This window comes from Sander vitreus, chromosome 2, assembly GCF_031162955.1.
Source record: "Sander vitreus isolate 19-12246 chromosome 2, sanVit1, whole genome shotgun sequence".
In the NCBI taxonomy this organism is placed as follows: Eukaryota; Metazoa; Chordata; class Actinopteri; order Perciformes; family Percidae; genus Sander; species Sander vitreus.
Genome location: NC_135856.1, coordinates 19,555,301 through 19,569,123, shown reverse-complemented (window position 1 = coordinate 19,569,123; position 13,823 = coordinate 19,555,301). Strand labels below are relative to the sequence as shown.

The window sequence follows — 13,823 nt, the reverse complement described above, 5'->3', positions numbered from 1 at the left end:
TGTAATGCCTGATGACAGCACGTACGTGCTCTACAATTGCGTCGTGACGTCCTTCCTTCCTCCTTTCCTCTGCTACCGGCGAGGTGAGGATAGCTGAAAAGATTCTTTCTTGGGTTTCATCTAGCTTCATCTGTGTCAATTAAATATGTTTTTGGCTTAATTTTGAACTACCAGATGCGGGCAGCATTGTATTACACATTATAAGCTGTATTTGTCTTTACTTTAGGTTTGTTAAGCAATATGTTAGTTGTTTTTCTTTTGATTACGCTGTCAGTCGGAGGCCTGGCGTTGTAGCCCTGTTCATGCGCAGGGCCTTATCGCGTTTAACTATTATTTTTATAAGATAGTATTCTTGTATCAGCTGCTAATTACGCTCATTTACACGGAGCAGAATTATCATTAAGTGATAATACGTGGTTCACACCTGTGTCACAGCTTAATCTAGCTTTTCGTTAGCGCAAATGCTAGTTATGATAACTCGCTGAGGCGGTGCTGAGTTACTCCAGCTAGACACTGAGTTTTACAGTGGCCACATTTTAATGTAAAACCAAACATGTAACGTTAGTTGATGTACAACAACACCTCAGGTCAGCACTGGATACTTTGCACCCTTTAATCTGAACTTTAGAAGTAACGGTAACTGCTGTCACGTAAGGTTATCCTAAGGCAGGGGTCTCAACAAGTAGCTAGCTCGCTAATAGGTTGACAAACTGAGACACAAAATTACCACGATATTAAAAGTGAGATAGCTTACTTTGTGGGCCATAGACATTTAAAGTGATAATGTTTTCTTGGACCCTGATGGGAATATTTTTCAGCCAGCTAGGTATGTGATCCATATAAAGTGTAAAATAGTCATGAACCTTGACGTGAAGATTTTGCTTAAGCTTTGGGTATTGCAATTTCATACATGTAACGTTACAAATGATAGCTTCATTCAGCTCATGTGTGTTATGTAAACAAATGTAAACGATGTGATGCAACTAGCTCATGGTCACTTTATATATATATATAAGTAGCCCTTAGATGAAGAAAGGTTGGAAGACCCCTGTCCTAAGGGATCATGGGTTTAAACATTAAACACTTTTTATAGAATGAAGACCATTCTCAGCAGTCAGACCGTCGACATCCCCGACAATGGTAAGAATCTGGAGGTTATTGCACACTATCAGGATAATCCTGAGGTGTGTGGTATTTAAACCTCTTTAATAATTTGTGTGGAGTTTAGCTTCTTACTTTTATGTGCATGTCGGGGTTTTTTTGGGGGGTTTTTTGCAGTCGAGGTGAGGTTGAAGGGGCGGACAGTGACGGTCAAGGGGCCCCGTGGAAAACTCGTTAGGGAGTTCAACCACATCAACCTAGAGCTCAGTCTGCTGGGCAAGAAACAGAAGAAGGTAAGGAGGAACAAGTCTTGTTTGCCTCAAATGATGCAAAATGCACAACTCAGTGCTTTTAATGCTGAGCTGACCTGTCCCTCGCCCAAATCATTCATTGTACTGTTGACCCTGTTAGTGGACATGACTGATAAGTAAAACTGAATTATAACGGCAGTGTCTATGCAGGCTCAAATACAGCTGGGCATTATGGTTTATCATTACCACGATAACCCTAAAAAATGATCTAAGAATCAAACTGAGGCACAAAACAGGGATTGGTGTTCTACATGTATGTATGTTTATCTTCTATTGCATATTTGTAAGCGTTCAATAACTCATTATCTTGTTGATGGTAATTGCAGCCTAATCAGATCTGTACAGGGCATTTGTAGCATGAACGTGTTGCTCATACATCACAAAAAAGTTGGATAACAATATTAAGAAGCCCTTGTCTCAATGCACTCAAATAACTCAAAAGGGCAGCTCAATCCAGTTAATTAGCTCTGTGATGGATAACTAACATCTACCATATTTTTTTTTTTTAAATCTGACCAGCTTTTTTCCCCCCCCAATTAATTGCATCTAAAAATTGCCAGTAATTTGTAAACATTGCCATCCCAGATGTCAGCAATGTCTTCAAATTGCTTTTGTTTTCCGACAATGAAAGTAATGCGAGTCTCTTACTGTCTTCCTCAGCTTCGTGTGGATAAATGGTGGGGAAACAGGAAGGAGCTGGCCACAGTCCGCACCATCTGCAGCCACGTCCAGAACATGATCAAGGGAGTCACTTTGGTGAGACTACAGTTACATTTACCTGATGATGTTTGAGTTATTGATAAAGGCTAATTCTACCGATGGCAAACTGCTAAAACATCTGTGCCCAGCCTCTATGGTAGGATTAGTATGTTTTGTAGTCGTGGCTTCTGTTCTGTCTGGCTGGTTATTGTTAGTAGAACCATTTTTGTTTGCCTTCACGTTTTGGCTCAATGCCTCTCGCTTTTGTCTGACTGCAGGGTTTCCGGTACAAAATGCGTTCTGTGTACGCCCATTTTCCCATCAACGTCGTCATTCAGGAGACTGGAACTCTGGTCGAGATCAGGAACTTCCTGGGAGAGAAGTACATCCGCCGTGTCCGAATGAGGGCTGGTAAGTCTGCTTCAAGTTATGAAAATACTAAAGTAAGGGTCCAATAATATTGTAATTTTCTGTCAAATCCAAGTTTTTAAGATGTGATATAAGTGATGGAGTACATCTAAGCTACATACAGATTGCTCGTTCTAGAGGGCAGAATTGATGCATTTTCTGTGAGGAAAAAAAAGAAGCTAAATGCCCTCGCCTTGCACAGAAGCTCCACCACCATCTGTGTGGGTGAATTAGCGGCATAGTGATGCACTTTATCTTGTCCTCTGGTTTGAAAGAGCGCTGTAGAAGTGCAGTCTGCTTTACTACTGTCTGTATTTGATCATGTGTAACAGTAATTTTATCTCATTGTGAATAGTTTAAAAAATGTCTCTCCCCCAGGTGTTAACTGTGCAGTCTCCGCTGCCCAGAAGGACGAGCTGGTGCTGGAGGGTAACGACATTGAGCTGGTGTCAAACTCAGGTACACTGTCTGCCTCTCTCTACAGCTTTTCTACATGGTACAGATATTTTTCATATTTTACAGCGGAATGATTCATAACACTACACCTGCTAATAATAACCTTCCCCCATGTTTGAACTCATACATTCTGCTTCTTAAAACTCCTCAACTAAGATTTTGTGGATTGTTCGTCATTACGTTCTTAGCAAGATTTGTGATATCACTTTAGTTCATTAAAGCTACCTTGAAGCTTGGTGTAATGCTTTCAAACGGATCAGGAAATCTGTTGGTGACGTGATTGGCAGACTGGCTGGTACATCTTACCCAAAACTATAGACATTACTGTGCTGCTAGTTTACATTAGTCATATGGTGTTGTAGTTAATCCTGTCAATCCTTATTTCATGTATAGCCCCCTCTTCCATTCTGCAGAACAAATAGAATAGTTCTCTGAACTGTCAACATAAGTTTTTTGGCACTTAGTATTTTTCCTGCCATATAAAGTAGTACTTCCTCATTACTATTTCAGGTGCACTTAGTTTTCTCATTGATAAATGTGATGTAGAAAACTGCAGCCAATTCTGATTTAAATGTATATGGTGGAATTGCAATATTTAGTTTTTTTCAAAATGCGGTATTTGATTGCAAAGATGACTGAAGACAGTGGTTCCCAAACAATTTGGGCTTGTTGTTCCTAGTAAGCAAAATCAAGGTTACATATGAGCTGATTTGTGAGCACTTAAGCAAAAGTGACTTGAATTACTTTAGAGCTCTGAAGAACGATTATTTTACAAGGAAAATGCAAAGATCAATGTCCAAAAAAAATTGGCTTAACAAAATATCAATGGCTCAGATAATCCTTGTAAACCCACTGACCTCAGTTATCTGTAATACCAAGGCTAATGTCCAGCACCTTTTTTTTTATTCTCTACATTGGAACAAATTAAACAAGACTATCACAGTGATTGAAGTGAGCACATCCCTCTATCCCCCTCTCCCTTTATGGCCACTGGTATATAGTCGTGTTGGTAAGCAGTACTGTTGCATATTGTTTTTTGGCTCTGTATTACAGCACATTTGACTTTTAAACAGATTGCTGATGTTCAGCTTTATATGTGTATGGTCAACGATGTAGGAGTTGAGAATGTAATAGCACAACAAACCCAACAGTGTAATAGTGTTGAGTGGTTTATATCCAACTGAGCATGTATTTAACTTGATGAAGACGAGACTGAAATCCCCTAAAACCAGCAGCAAGTTGTACAGGCCTGGTAAAGCATCACAAGGGAAGAATTGTAAGCTGATGGTTTGTAGTACGTAGAAAGACAACAGATTAGCAAACATTAAATGACTCATGTTATGCTATTGCCATATACCTTTTTAAAATGTGTGGGTTTAACTATAAAAATCTCACTTTTCATATGTTAACCCATTTTAATAAAGCTGAAACCGCATTTCCTTACAAATGTGAAAAAGAGCCAAAACACAACTATCATGATCTTAGTACTTCCTGACTCCAGTGCTCATCCTTTGTCAGTCTTAATCCCCCCCCCCCCCCCCCAACCTACCTCACCTCCTCTGTATTTATTGTAATCCCATGTGTGATGTGTTGCTCATCCCAACCTCTCTGTTCCAGCTGCTCTGATCCAACAGGCAACCACAGTCAAAAATAAGGATATCAGAAAGTTCTTGGATGGTATTTACGTGTCTGAGAAGGGAACAGTACAAGAACCGACTCAGTAAAAGTTACATCTGCACTCGTTGAGGTTAGACAATGCCGTCAAAGCCTCCCCTGTGGCCTATCTGTTTTCTTTTACTTCGCACGTTTCTTACACTTGTCTGTTTTGTCTTTTCTTTAATTGCTCTGTTTCCTGTTAAACATTTTTTTTTAATGGTGGTAGAGCTGGGCAATATGATATAAAACCATATGATGATTTTTTTATGAAGTAATTGATTATTTTCAGAGGTAGTGTTCTATAAAAGTCAGCGAAAGATGTCTGTAAATCGCTCTTTTAATCTGACCAACAATCCAAAATTCGCCCCGATATGGACAGACGAGTCTGATCTCCGGTTACATGACGGTCCACAGCAGGTTGACGTTGGGTTGCTTTTCTCCAAAAGATGAATCAGACTTTTTTTGTTGTTGCAGGCATTCAAAATACATAGACCTGCATTTGTCCCAGACTGTCTGACTAATCTCATCTTGACTGAGATACTGACTTGAGTCTTCTTTTTAAAATAAAACAGCAGTTGTACTGAACACACTTGCAGTTTTGGGACGGATGCACTTCCAAATTTTGACTTCTTGTTGCAATTATAGTTGGTCATATTCGGCCATTTTCAAATAAATGTAATGTGCAGACTCATCCCAACATGGCAGATGTATTCAAAGAAACTGTAGTGTCAATGTTTACCAATCCATATTGTTTATAATTAGAATTCATTTGGCCCTCAGTTTTGTGAAACGATACACCAAAATATGGTTCCACTGAATGTCTGTAATTAGTGTTGAACTGTTGCCCATCCAGCTCTTCATTGCTTCAGATGGCTTTAAGTGTTTTTTGATTTCAGTTTGTCTTCATTTAACACAAACCAGAGCATGCAGTCTTTAATATTGCTGATGTCATGCAGGCTATCAGGCCTCAGTAATGAAAAGCATGTCATGTTAATGTAAGGTTTCATTAAACCACCCACCTGCAGTGGTGGAAGAAGTAATCTAATCTCTTACTTAAGGAAAAGTAGCAATACCACATTGTACAAAAACATTGTTACAAGTCCTGCATTCAAAAGCTTAAGTAAAAGTATTGGCATCAAAATATACGTAAATACCAGAAGTAAAAGTACTCATGCAGAATGTCTCATTTCAGAGTAATGTATCGTAACACTGGATTATAAATATTGATGTAGTGAGTACATCACTTAAACGTTGCTTTGGATAATTGTAATTGTGGCGCTTAACCTATAAAACATGGTATTAGTTGATTTATATTTTGTATTGCTCTGAATTCTCTGATGTCAAATGAATAGTGGTGTAAAGTGTATTTCCCCCTTCCAAAAGCACTTGCTTTGTCTGCTCAGTGGCTGGGTGAGTTGTCGTAGAAGGGTAGATTGACCTCATCACTGTGGGTGAGATGGCAGCGACACACGGTGGCTGACTAATCTCAATCAGTGATGAGACAGACAACAGTGCTGTAGCCAGTGTCATTTCTAAACCGCATGAGTACTACAATGTTCTTCTCCCACGATGTCTCCTTTCATGTTAAAAAGAGGGGTAATAAATTACATTATTTGGTATAATGTAGTGGCGTAAAGGTATAAAGTAGCATAATATAGAAATACTAAAGTCAAAAATTGTAATTGAGTAAATGTACTTAGTTACATTTCACCAGTGGTTGCATGTGTTCTGGTCTCTCCCTTCAAGCTTTTCTGTTTCCTTTCAGCGGCCTTGATCCAACAGGCCACCACGGTCAGAAAGAAGGACATCAGGAAGTTCCTGGACGGCATCTACATCAGCGAGAAGACCACTGTGGTGGAGCAAGATGCTGAGTAACTGTTCACCATGTCCTGTTATGACCAATAAAGCTACAAACTTTTCCAATTCCATCTGTCCTCTGGTTCTTTTTGTCACATTTGATTTTTTTAAATGCGACATTTTAGCTTCATGGGTTAAGTTAAAACGGCACTTGTGGGATAAATTTGGCAAGAATAGTAATGGTAACTCAAAAGCAGGGGTGGAAGTTACATTTCCATTTGTTAAGAATTATTTATTTTTATGTACTTGTATTTTTACTTTTATCATGTACATTCAAGTCACATTTAGTTGTGAGAATAGAACAGAAAAAAGAATCAGCTTTACACTTGCTGCTGGACTCATCTAATTCTCTGGTGGAAAAAATTTAAAATGACCTGGAGTCTGAAAATGTACAGAATGAAAACATTTCATAACAATGTATACAGTTTAAAAAAAAAAATGGTTATTTTACAATTTCTTAGTTACATATGTCATTTTACACATGGGTCTTCATACTTTCTGGGGGTTTAACATGACAGTGTTGCTCTTAGTTCAGCTGCTGTTTATAAGGTCCATATGTTTTGAAAATTATTTGGTAAATTGGTAATATGTTTAAACCTTCAAGCAATGATATTTTAATTTGCTTTCAAATCTGTTAGTAACGGCTCTCTTGCATGTAGGAATGTACATAAGTTTTTTTTACAACTGCTTACACCTGTTTTCATAACTGTCCTTTTTTCAAAACTACACACAATTCCCAAAGCTGCACACACAAAATGCAAAATGCCTTTCCTTCAAAATGAAACACTGCATTCAAAATGCCATAAACACATCTCAAAATGAAGCACTTGCATCAAATGGTAAACACTTTTCATAACTGCATTTTTGGATATATCATGTACACACTGATGTTCTAAATCTAAAGCTCTTTTGTAGGATTACATCCACATTTCCATACAATGTTCTACAGTAAAAGTAATTTGCTGAGGGGTTGAGAAGTACAGTGTAAACACCAATGCAATGTTGAAACAGAAAACATAACATTACTTACTGTTGTATACAGTAGCATACAAGAAAGCAAAACTACAGACATATGTAAACCAAAGGTATCATTTTTAGAATAAAGAACACATTTGTGTGTGTGTATGTGTAAATGGACTGTCTTAATTTTTATTTATTTATTAAATAACGACTACTCGCAGCGCTTTTCCATATTACAGGCCTCATTCACACACATTCCTACGCTGTGGTCGAGGCTGCCATACAAGGTGCCACCTGCGCATCAGATACAGTAAAAGTACACACGCATGTGTGTGTGTGCGTGTGGGCATTTGTATGGGTCCTCATTGTCCCCTGACTCTCCTTCCTACTCCCTTTGCTCTCTGTCTATTGTTGACATCCATTGTTCCGAAACAGGCAATCTGACCTTTGACCTATTTATAGGCCTATACTAAAGCAGTGATTGGTTAGTGATCAGTTAAACAATTAGTGGTTGCACATGTGAGGAGTGTGTGTGACCAGGTGAGTAAGTGTAGCATTTTGATTGGTTTGGAAAAGGAAAGCAAGTCACTTCCTGTGAGATTTTTGTGTGATGTACATTAATGCATCAATAATTATAATATAAAATACTTATACATAATGAGTCCTGTTGTACTACTTTTGATACTTATATATTTATATATACTTATATATTTTTATGTAGGTACATGATCTGAATACTTCTTCCACCAGCGGTATTGTTTATCACAGCATCCTTCATCACTTATGACTTTAACTGACAACAATGCCATTAGCTTGCTACATTTACAAAAACAACACTACTGCCTTCAGTCATTTAATAGTATGCTCTTGTTGTGATTTACCTCCAGTATTCATCTGCATACAGCACTGCTCAATGGTATCATCAGGTTGTGCTGGACACCAGAAATTATAATCTACAGGTGTACCATCAATCCAGAACCAAGCACTTTCCTAGAAGACAAAAAAGAAAGAATATAATAAAATACCGTAAAATAAAAAAAAAATCCTTTCATTCTGTCAGAACCATCAAACCCCTGTGTAATGAAATACAGTATTACCTCTTGGCAATCCGAGCCTCCAATCCATGTTTCTTCAGATGTCATCTGCTGAATGTGATTGTACTCCGTGGTGCTGTGGATGGATGCAAGGTTTCCTCCAATGGTGTGACAGTGTTGCTACAGTGGAAATGCCAAATGCACAGAGTCTGAAGAACTCCTTTTTTTCTGTCACAAGAAAGAAGCAGCGTTGACCAAATTCACTCCAGCCTTGGGGACAATGTGTGACCCGAGAATTTGAGGTCAGGTTGAAGTCACCCTCTACATTAGGCACGGTGCCGTTGGTAGATGTGTCTTCTAAGGACAAACCTGGAAGAGTTGGCAGATGTTTTGCTGGGTTTGGGTCTCAATTGAGTTCTGTGGAAACACAAACTGAATTAATTATTAGGTTGGTTCATCAAAAATGCTAAAATGAAAAAAACAAATACATTTGAGCTTTAGTTTAGACCAGATTAGATTTCCCCAGCTAGCTTTTTTACTTGATCTCTCCTGCTTCTTCACAAATTAGATTACAATTAGATTTAACTTCACATGCTGTTTCTCTGTAACATTTCTCTATGGAATTATACCTTTTATATTGTCAGATTCCAATCTTGTTTTCTCTTAGTTACTGTTATGTTGTATGACACAATAGATTGCATTTGTTTTTGTTGTGTTTAACTGTGTTTGTCAGCACATACTCCATGCATGAATTTAAGAGTATAATATATGTGGTGCCAATGTGTTTTATTTTACTGTAAAGTGTGCTACATTAATAAAGTTGTGCTTGCTTATAACTACACAAAATTGTTGTATCAAGATACTCACCAGCCAGGTTGCAGGCTCCACAGACCCAGCAGCAGGGGCCTGGAACTTGGAAACAGGAATATGAACAGCAGAATGTGACAGTCTGAGATTTTTCAAAAGGCACTGCTGCTTGGTATGGTATGTCACTGTGATAAAAAGAAGTTTGTTGAAAAAAAATAAAAAAAAATAACTGATGCCGCCAGCCATCATGGCACAAACAAGTAGAGACACAGTCAGTATCCTCATGGTGAAGAAGATGCAGATGTTGAAGACGATTGATTGCCTTAAATGAGAAAAGAAACACAACGTTCACCATTTCAGTTACATTTGCTATTTAGCGCAAAACACAGTGGAGCTGAGGCTGATGGCAACGTCATTGGTATTGCGGGAATTTGGTTATAGGTTAACCACCAATGTATCTGACCTTATAGGAAAAGGAAAAGTTAAATTATTATTATTCATCTCTGAGGGGGTGTGTCCCAAATTTCATGGCAAGTCATACTACAGTTGTTGTGACATTTTACTCAAAACCTTTTACTAACCTTTATCTATCCAGGTAAGTTGATTGAGAGCAACTTCTCATTTGCAATGACAACCTGTCACACTCACATAGTTACACATTCATACCTGGAAGTTGCCCAGTACAACCACAGTCTGACCTGCTGGCCACTGAGCAGCTCCACTGGAGCGGTTGGGGTTAAAGGCCTTGTTCAAGGGCACCTCAGTGGTGGTGATGAGGGAGGGACAAGCGCTTCTCTGGGGATTGAGAACCGGTGACCTCCTGGTCCCAAGCTTGCTTCTTTAACCTTTAGGCCACCACTGCCCACTTAAAGATATGAACCTGACGGTGGCCTGGGAAAAGTCAGGATCCTATTCATATCAATTAATAAATACATAAATAAATATTACTGACTAAATATTGACCTCTACATTTCAATTACCAACTTCTCATGATTACATCAGCTTTCCAATGCTGTTTGAGAACATAGCTAAATTAACACTATTAAATGTGACACTGTAAGTATAGGTATTGTTGTTTCCTTATCTGAACTCTCCACAGAAGATTAAAATGTAAATTATATGCTTCAAGTAGGCTAGTCAAGGCAATTTATTTATATAGCACAATGCATACAGTAGTTATTCAAAGTGCTTAACATTAACAGTAAAAACAACAGTGGAATTATAAGATTACACATAAAAGATAATAAAATATGATAAAAGGCTAAATGATAAATATGGTTGTACAGGTTTGAAAAGCCCTGGAGAACAGGAATGTTTTAGGACCTGACTTAAAAAACTGTAAGGTGCTGGCCAATCTGCAGGCATTCTGGGAGTTTATTCCCGGCATGAGGAGCATAAAAACAGAAAGCTGCTTCTCCAGGCTTTGTTCTTATAAAGGGAACGGCAAGCAGCCCGGCGTCTGAAGACCTGAGGGGTCTGGTTCATGTCTTTGATGTAATTTGGTCCTAGCCCATTAAGTGCTTTATAAACAAGCAACAGAATCTTAAACTCAATTCTCTTGTTTACTGAAAGCCAGTGAAGTGATCTCAGAACTGGAGCTACATGTAAGCTACATAATATACATATATTTACAGCTACATAATATAGTAGCTGTAAATCAGCCTTACTGTTTCTGCTCAGGTGACAGACTGCCAGGAAGTCACTCACATAAAACATTTACTCTTGAAACAACAGTGTGATGTGGTGCCCTCTGAATGATGTCCTGGGGCCTGTTTCACAAAAGCAGAATATATAAATCCAGGATAACTGATAAATCCCAGCTTAATCCCTTTTCTTGGTTTTGTGAAACAGGCCCCTGGTCATAAAGGAAGAGGCAACAGTCTGGCACTAAAAGAAGAGAAGATATTTCTCCAGCAGGTTTGTTCTCGGCCTCTTTTTTTCTGCTCTTTTCTTTCATCATCTGCTTCGTCCTGTGGAGCAACACAGTCACTATGGCTGTCCTGCTCACATCAGCTTTCTTTGTGATTGTTTCTCACTCTTCTGTATTTTCTTGTTGAAGGAAATCAACCGTGCTTAACATCTGCATCATCACCACAAGGATGCTGACTGTGTCTCTACTTGTTTGTGCTACTGTGGCTCTGACTAGAGCTAACGGTGACGGTGAGTATCAGCCTTGACACTTTTCTAGATTTATTAAGGTACTGTAAATATTTATGATAAAAAGAAAGATGTACATTCAGTCTATTTGGACTGTGAATAAACAAAAATCTTTTCTTTAAAACTTTTTTCAAATTGTCAAGAAAGGTGAAAGAACACTGTTTTGTTTGTAGATAATGTGTTGTCCCCTGAAGATTGTTACGTAGGTTCTCAATCAGCCTAAACAGGTATAAAATGCAGCATTACAACCTTTCTGTCTGTTGCACAGACACGTCTAGTCTAAAAAACTTTAAACTATTTTTCACAATTTCACTGCTTCTGTAGTTACTGCTCTTTTTGTAGAGTAGAATTGATGTATCACCCATTTCAGTTAACAAACAAAAGGGTTGAACACTCCTATTACCAGGGGCAGGGCTAGAAGGGGGCACGGGGTGGCACCCGGTGGCACCAGCCCCCCCTGAAATATGATTTTTCACTTTTTTTTTTGATTGCCAAGAGGTAATTTATCACCACAACAAGGTCTAATAGTACTTATAATAATAATAATAATAATAGTATTTTATTATACATTATTTCTTTCTTCAAATTTATTTGGAACCAATTTTTAATAAGGTGAACTTTATAAAGCATTTATGAGTAGCTGCTGGCTTTTATGGTTAATAAATATGGTTTACTAATGCAGCTAATGGTAAACATTATACCCGATTATACCTGCTCAATAACCATGGAATAATAATAATAATAATAATAATAATCCATTTATTTTATATAGCGCTTTAAAAGGTACTCAAAGGCGAAAAAAAAGTTTAACAATGTCATTTTATTCAATATTAAGTGAATAAAAACATAAATGAATACATAAATATATACCTATGAAATACATCCTGAAATAAATAAATGAGGCAATAAATATAAAAATAAATAGTTTTTTGTTAGCATGCTGAAGTTAGCATTTAGCTCAAATGCACCACAGTGCCAAAGCACAACCTCATAGAGCTGCTATGACTGTAGACTATTGTCTTTAACTTTATTTACAAATGTTGAAAGCTGAACCTAAATGGATTTGAATAGATAATAAAAATAGTTTTTTTGTGTTTAAGAAGTGGCTGTGTTGTTTTTGTTGATAGGTTGATTGTCTGCCATGTGCTTATATAAGTTAGCCAGTGGTTAGCTTTAAGATTAGAAGCTAAAATGTGAAGTTGATTCATACAGTATTGATTCATATATACTTACCTGATTCTACCTGTAATTTACTATTTTATTCTATTTATGTAGGAAAATACTTGGTTCTGGGGTGATGGTACACCTTTCAAGTTCCCGTACTGGTGTCCAGGAACACCAGAGGATCCCAAAAAACAGTGCTGTTTACAGATTTCTTCTAGAGGTAAATTATGATACATATAGCTTTAGAATGTGAGGATTAATTACAAAAGGTAGGCTTGTTGAAAAATGTATCCATTAGTTTGTGTATAAAGTCATAAATTGTATTTTAGTGGATAATTTAAATAAATAAATAATACAAATAGCTCTGTTTGGTAACTTTCTGAATCATACTTTGTTAGAATGAATTGAATCACATGACAGCGATACATTTCTTTATTTCACATTTTATCACTTTTGTTTAGTTTATATAGCTTTCATCTCTGTAGAGTGAAACCTGGAAGCCTTTATGTGTTTGACAGTCCCAGTGATAAAATATTGGTGCATTAAACTGTACAATCAAATCCACTTTAGTCCACATTGTACTTTTACCGTTTACAGTATTGAGTTTATATTATTAGTAAATTATTTATGACTATGAACGTATGCACCAATTACCACACTGTTGTGTTGACAGCCAACAAGTTCTGCCTATAACTGCATGTGATGTTGTTATACAGAACAAGCCTGTGTCTTACAGTATCTGTTTCTGCCCTTTATGCGAGTGCGGCCTCATTAGACAGTTTCAGGTTTTGGTTTGTGTATCGCCGACTGATGTCTGTGTTTCTGATGTTTACAGATGGACAATGCTGGGAAGACTCATTGCGTTACAATCTCCTCCCATCAATCTGTGCCAAACCCTCCAGTGATTGCTGAACGGACACAGAGGCATGCACTACCTTCAAACAAACACTTGGTATATGTGACAAGTGAAACTGAAGCTGAAGAAGAGGACTGAATGATTGTTAATGAGTATCTTATTATTACGCGGAGCAAATAAAGTTAAGTAATAAATTAAGTAAAATTATAAGGCTGAAGCATTGAAACAAGCTGGTCTGTGAGTCTGTAAGAAGTCTATTGTTTTTATAGATATAGCTTTTTTTTCTCGACACGTTTTTTTGATGTTCTTCTATAAAAGAAACTATTGAACATTTACATACACATACGTTTTGGAAAG

At 37.5% G+C, this 13,823-nt stretch overlaps 1 protein-coding gene across 1 annotated transcript; it reads left to right on the top strand.

Annotated features, from left to right (window-relative positions):
- The first annotated feature begins 58 nt into the window (after positions 1-58).
- On the top strand, positions 59-6,559 carry rpl9 (ribosomal protein L9). The gene is made up of 8 exons (XM_078260094.1): positions 59-83; positions 1,094-1,140; positions 1,279-1,394; positions 2,073-2,168; positions 2,390-2,522; positions 2,898-2,978; positions 4,593-4,722; positions 6,397-6,559. The coding sequence occupies exons 2-7, from the start codon at positions 1,095-1,097 to the stop codon at positions 4,697-4,699; spliced, it is 579 nt and encodes a 192-aa protein (XP_078116220.1). The 5' UTR covers positions 59-83; position 1,094; the 3' UTR covers positions 4,700-4,722; positions 6,397-6,559.
- The last annotated feature ends 7,264 nt before the right edge of the window (positions 6,560-13,823 follow it).

What these genes read in the sequence shown, in the direction of transcription:
- rpl9 (XM_078260094.1), top strand. Translation starts at nt 1,095, where the DNA reads ATGAAGACCATTCTCAGCAGTCAGACCGTCGACATCCCCGACAATG. An exon ending in CGTCGACATCCCCGACAATG is followed by an intron (nt 1,141 to 1,278) that starts GTAAGAATCTGG and finishes GGTTTTTTGCAG; the next exon opens with TCGAGGTGAGGTTGAAGGGG. An exon ending in TGGGCAAGAAACAGAAGAAG is followed by an intron (nt 1,395 to 2,072) that starts GTAAGGAGGAAC and finishes TGTCTTCCTCAG; the next exon opens with CTTCGTGTGGATAAATGGTG.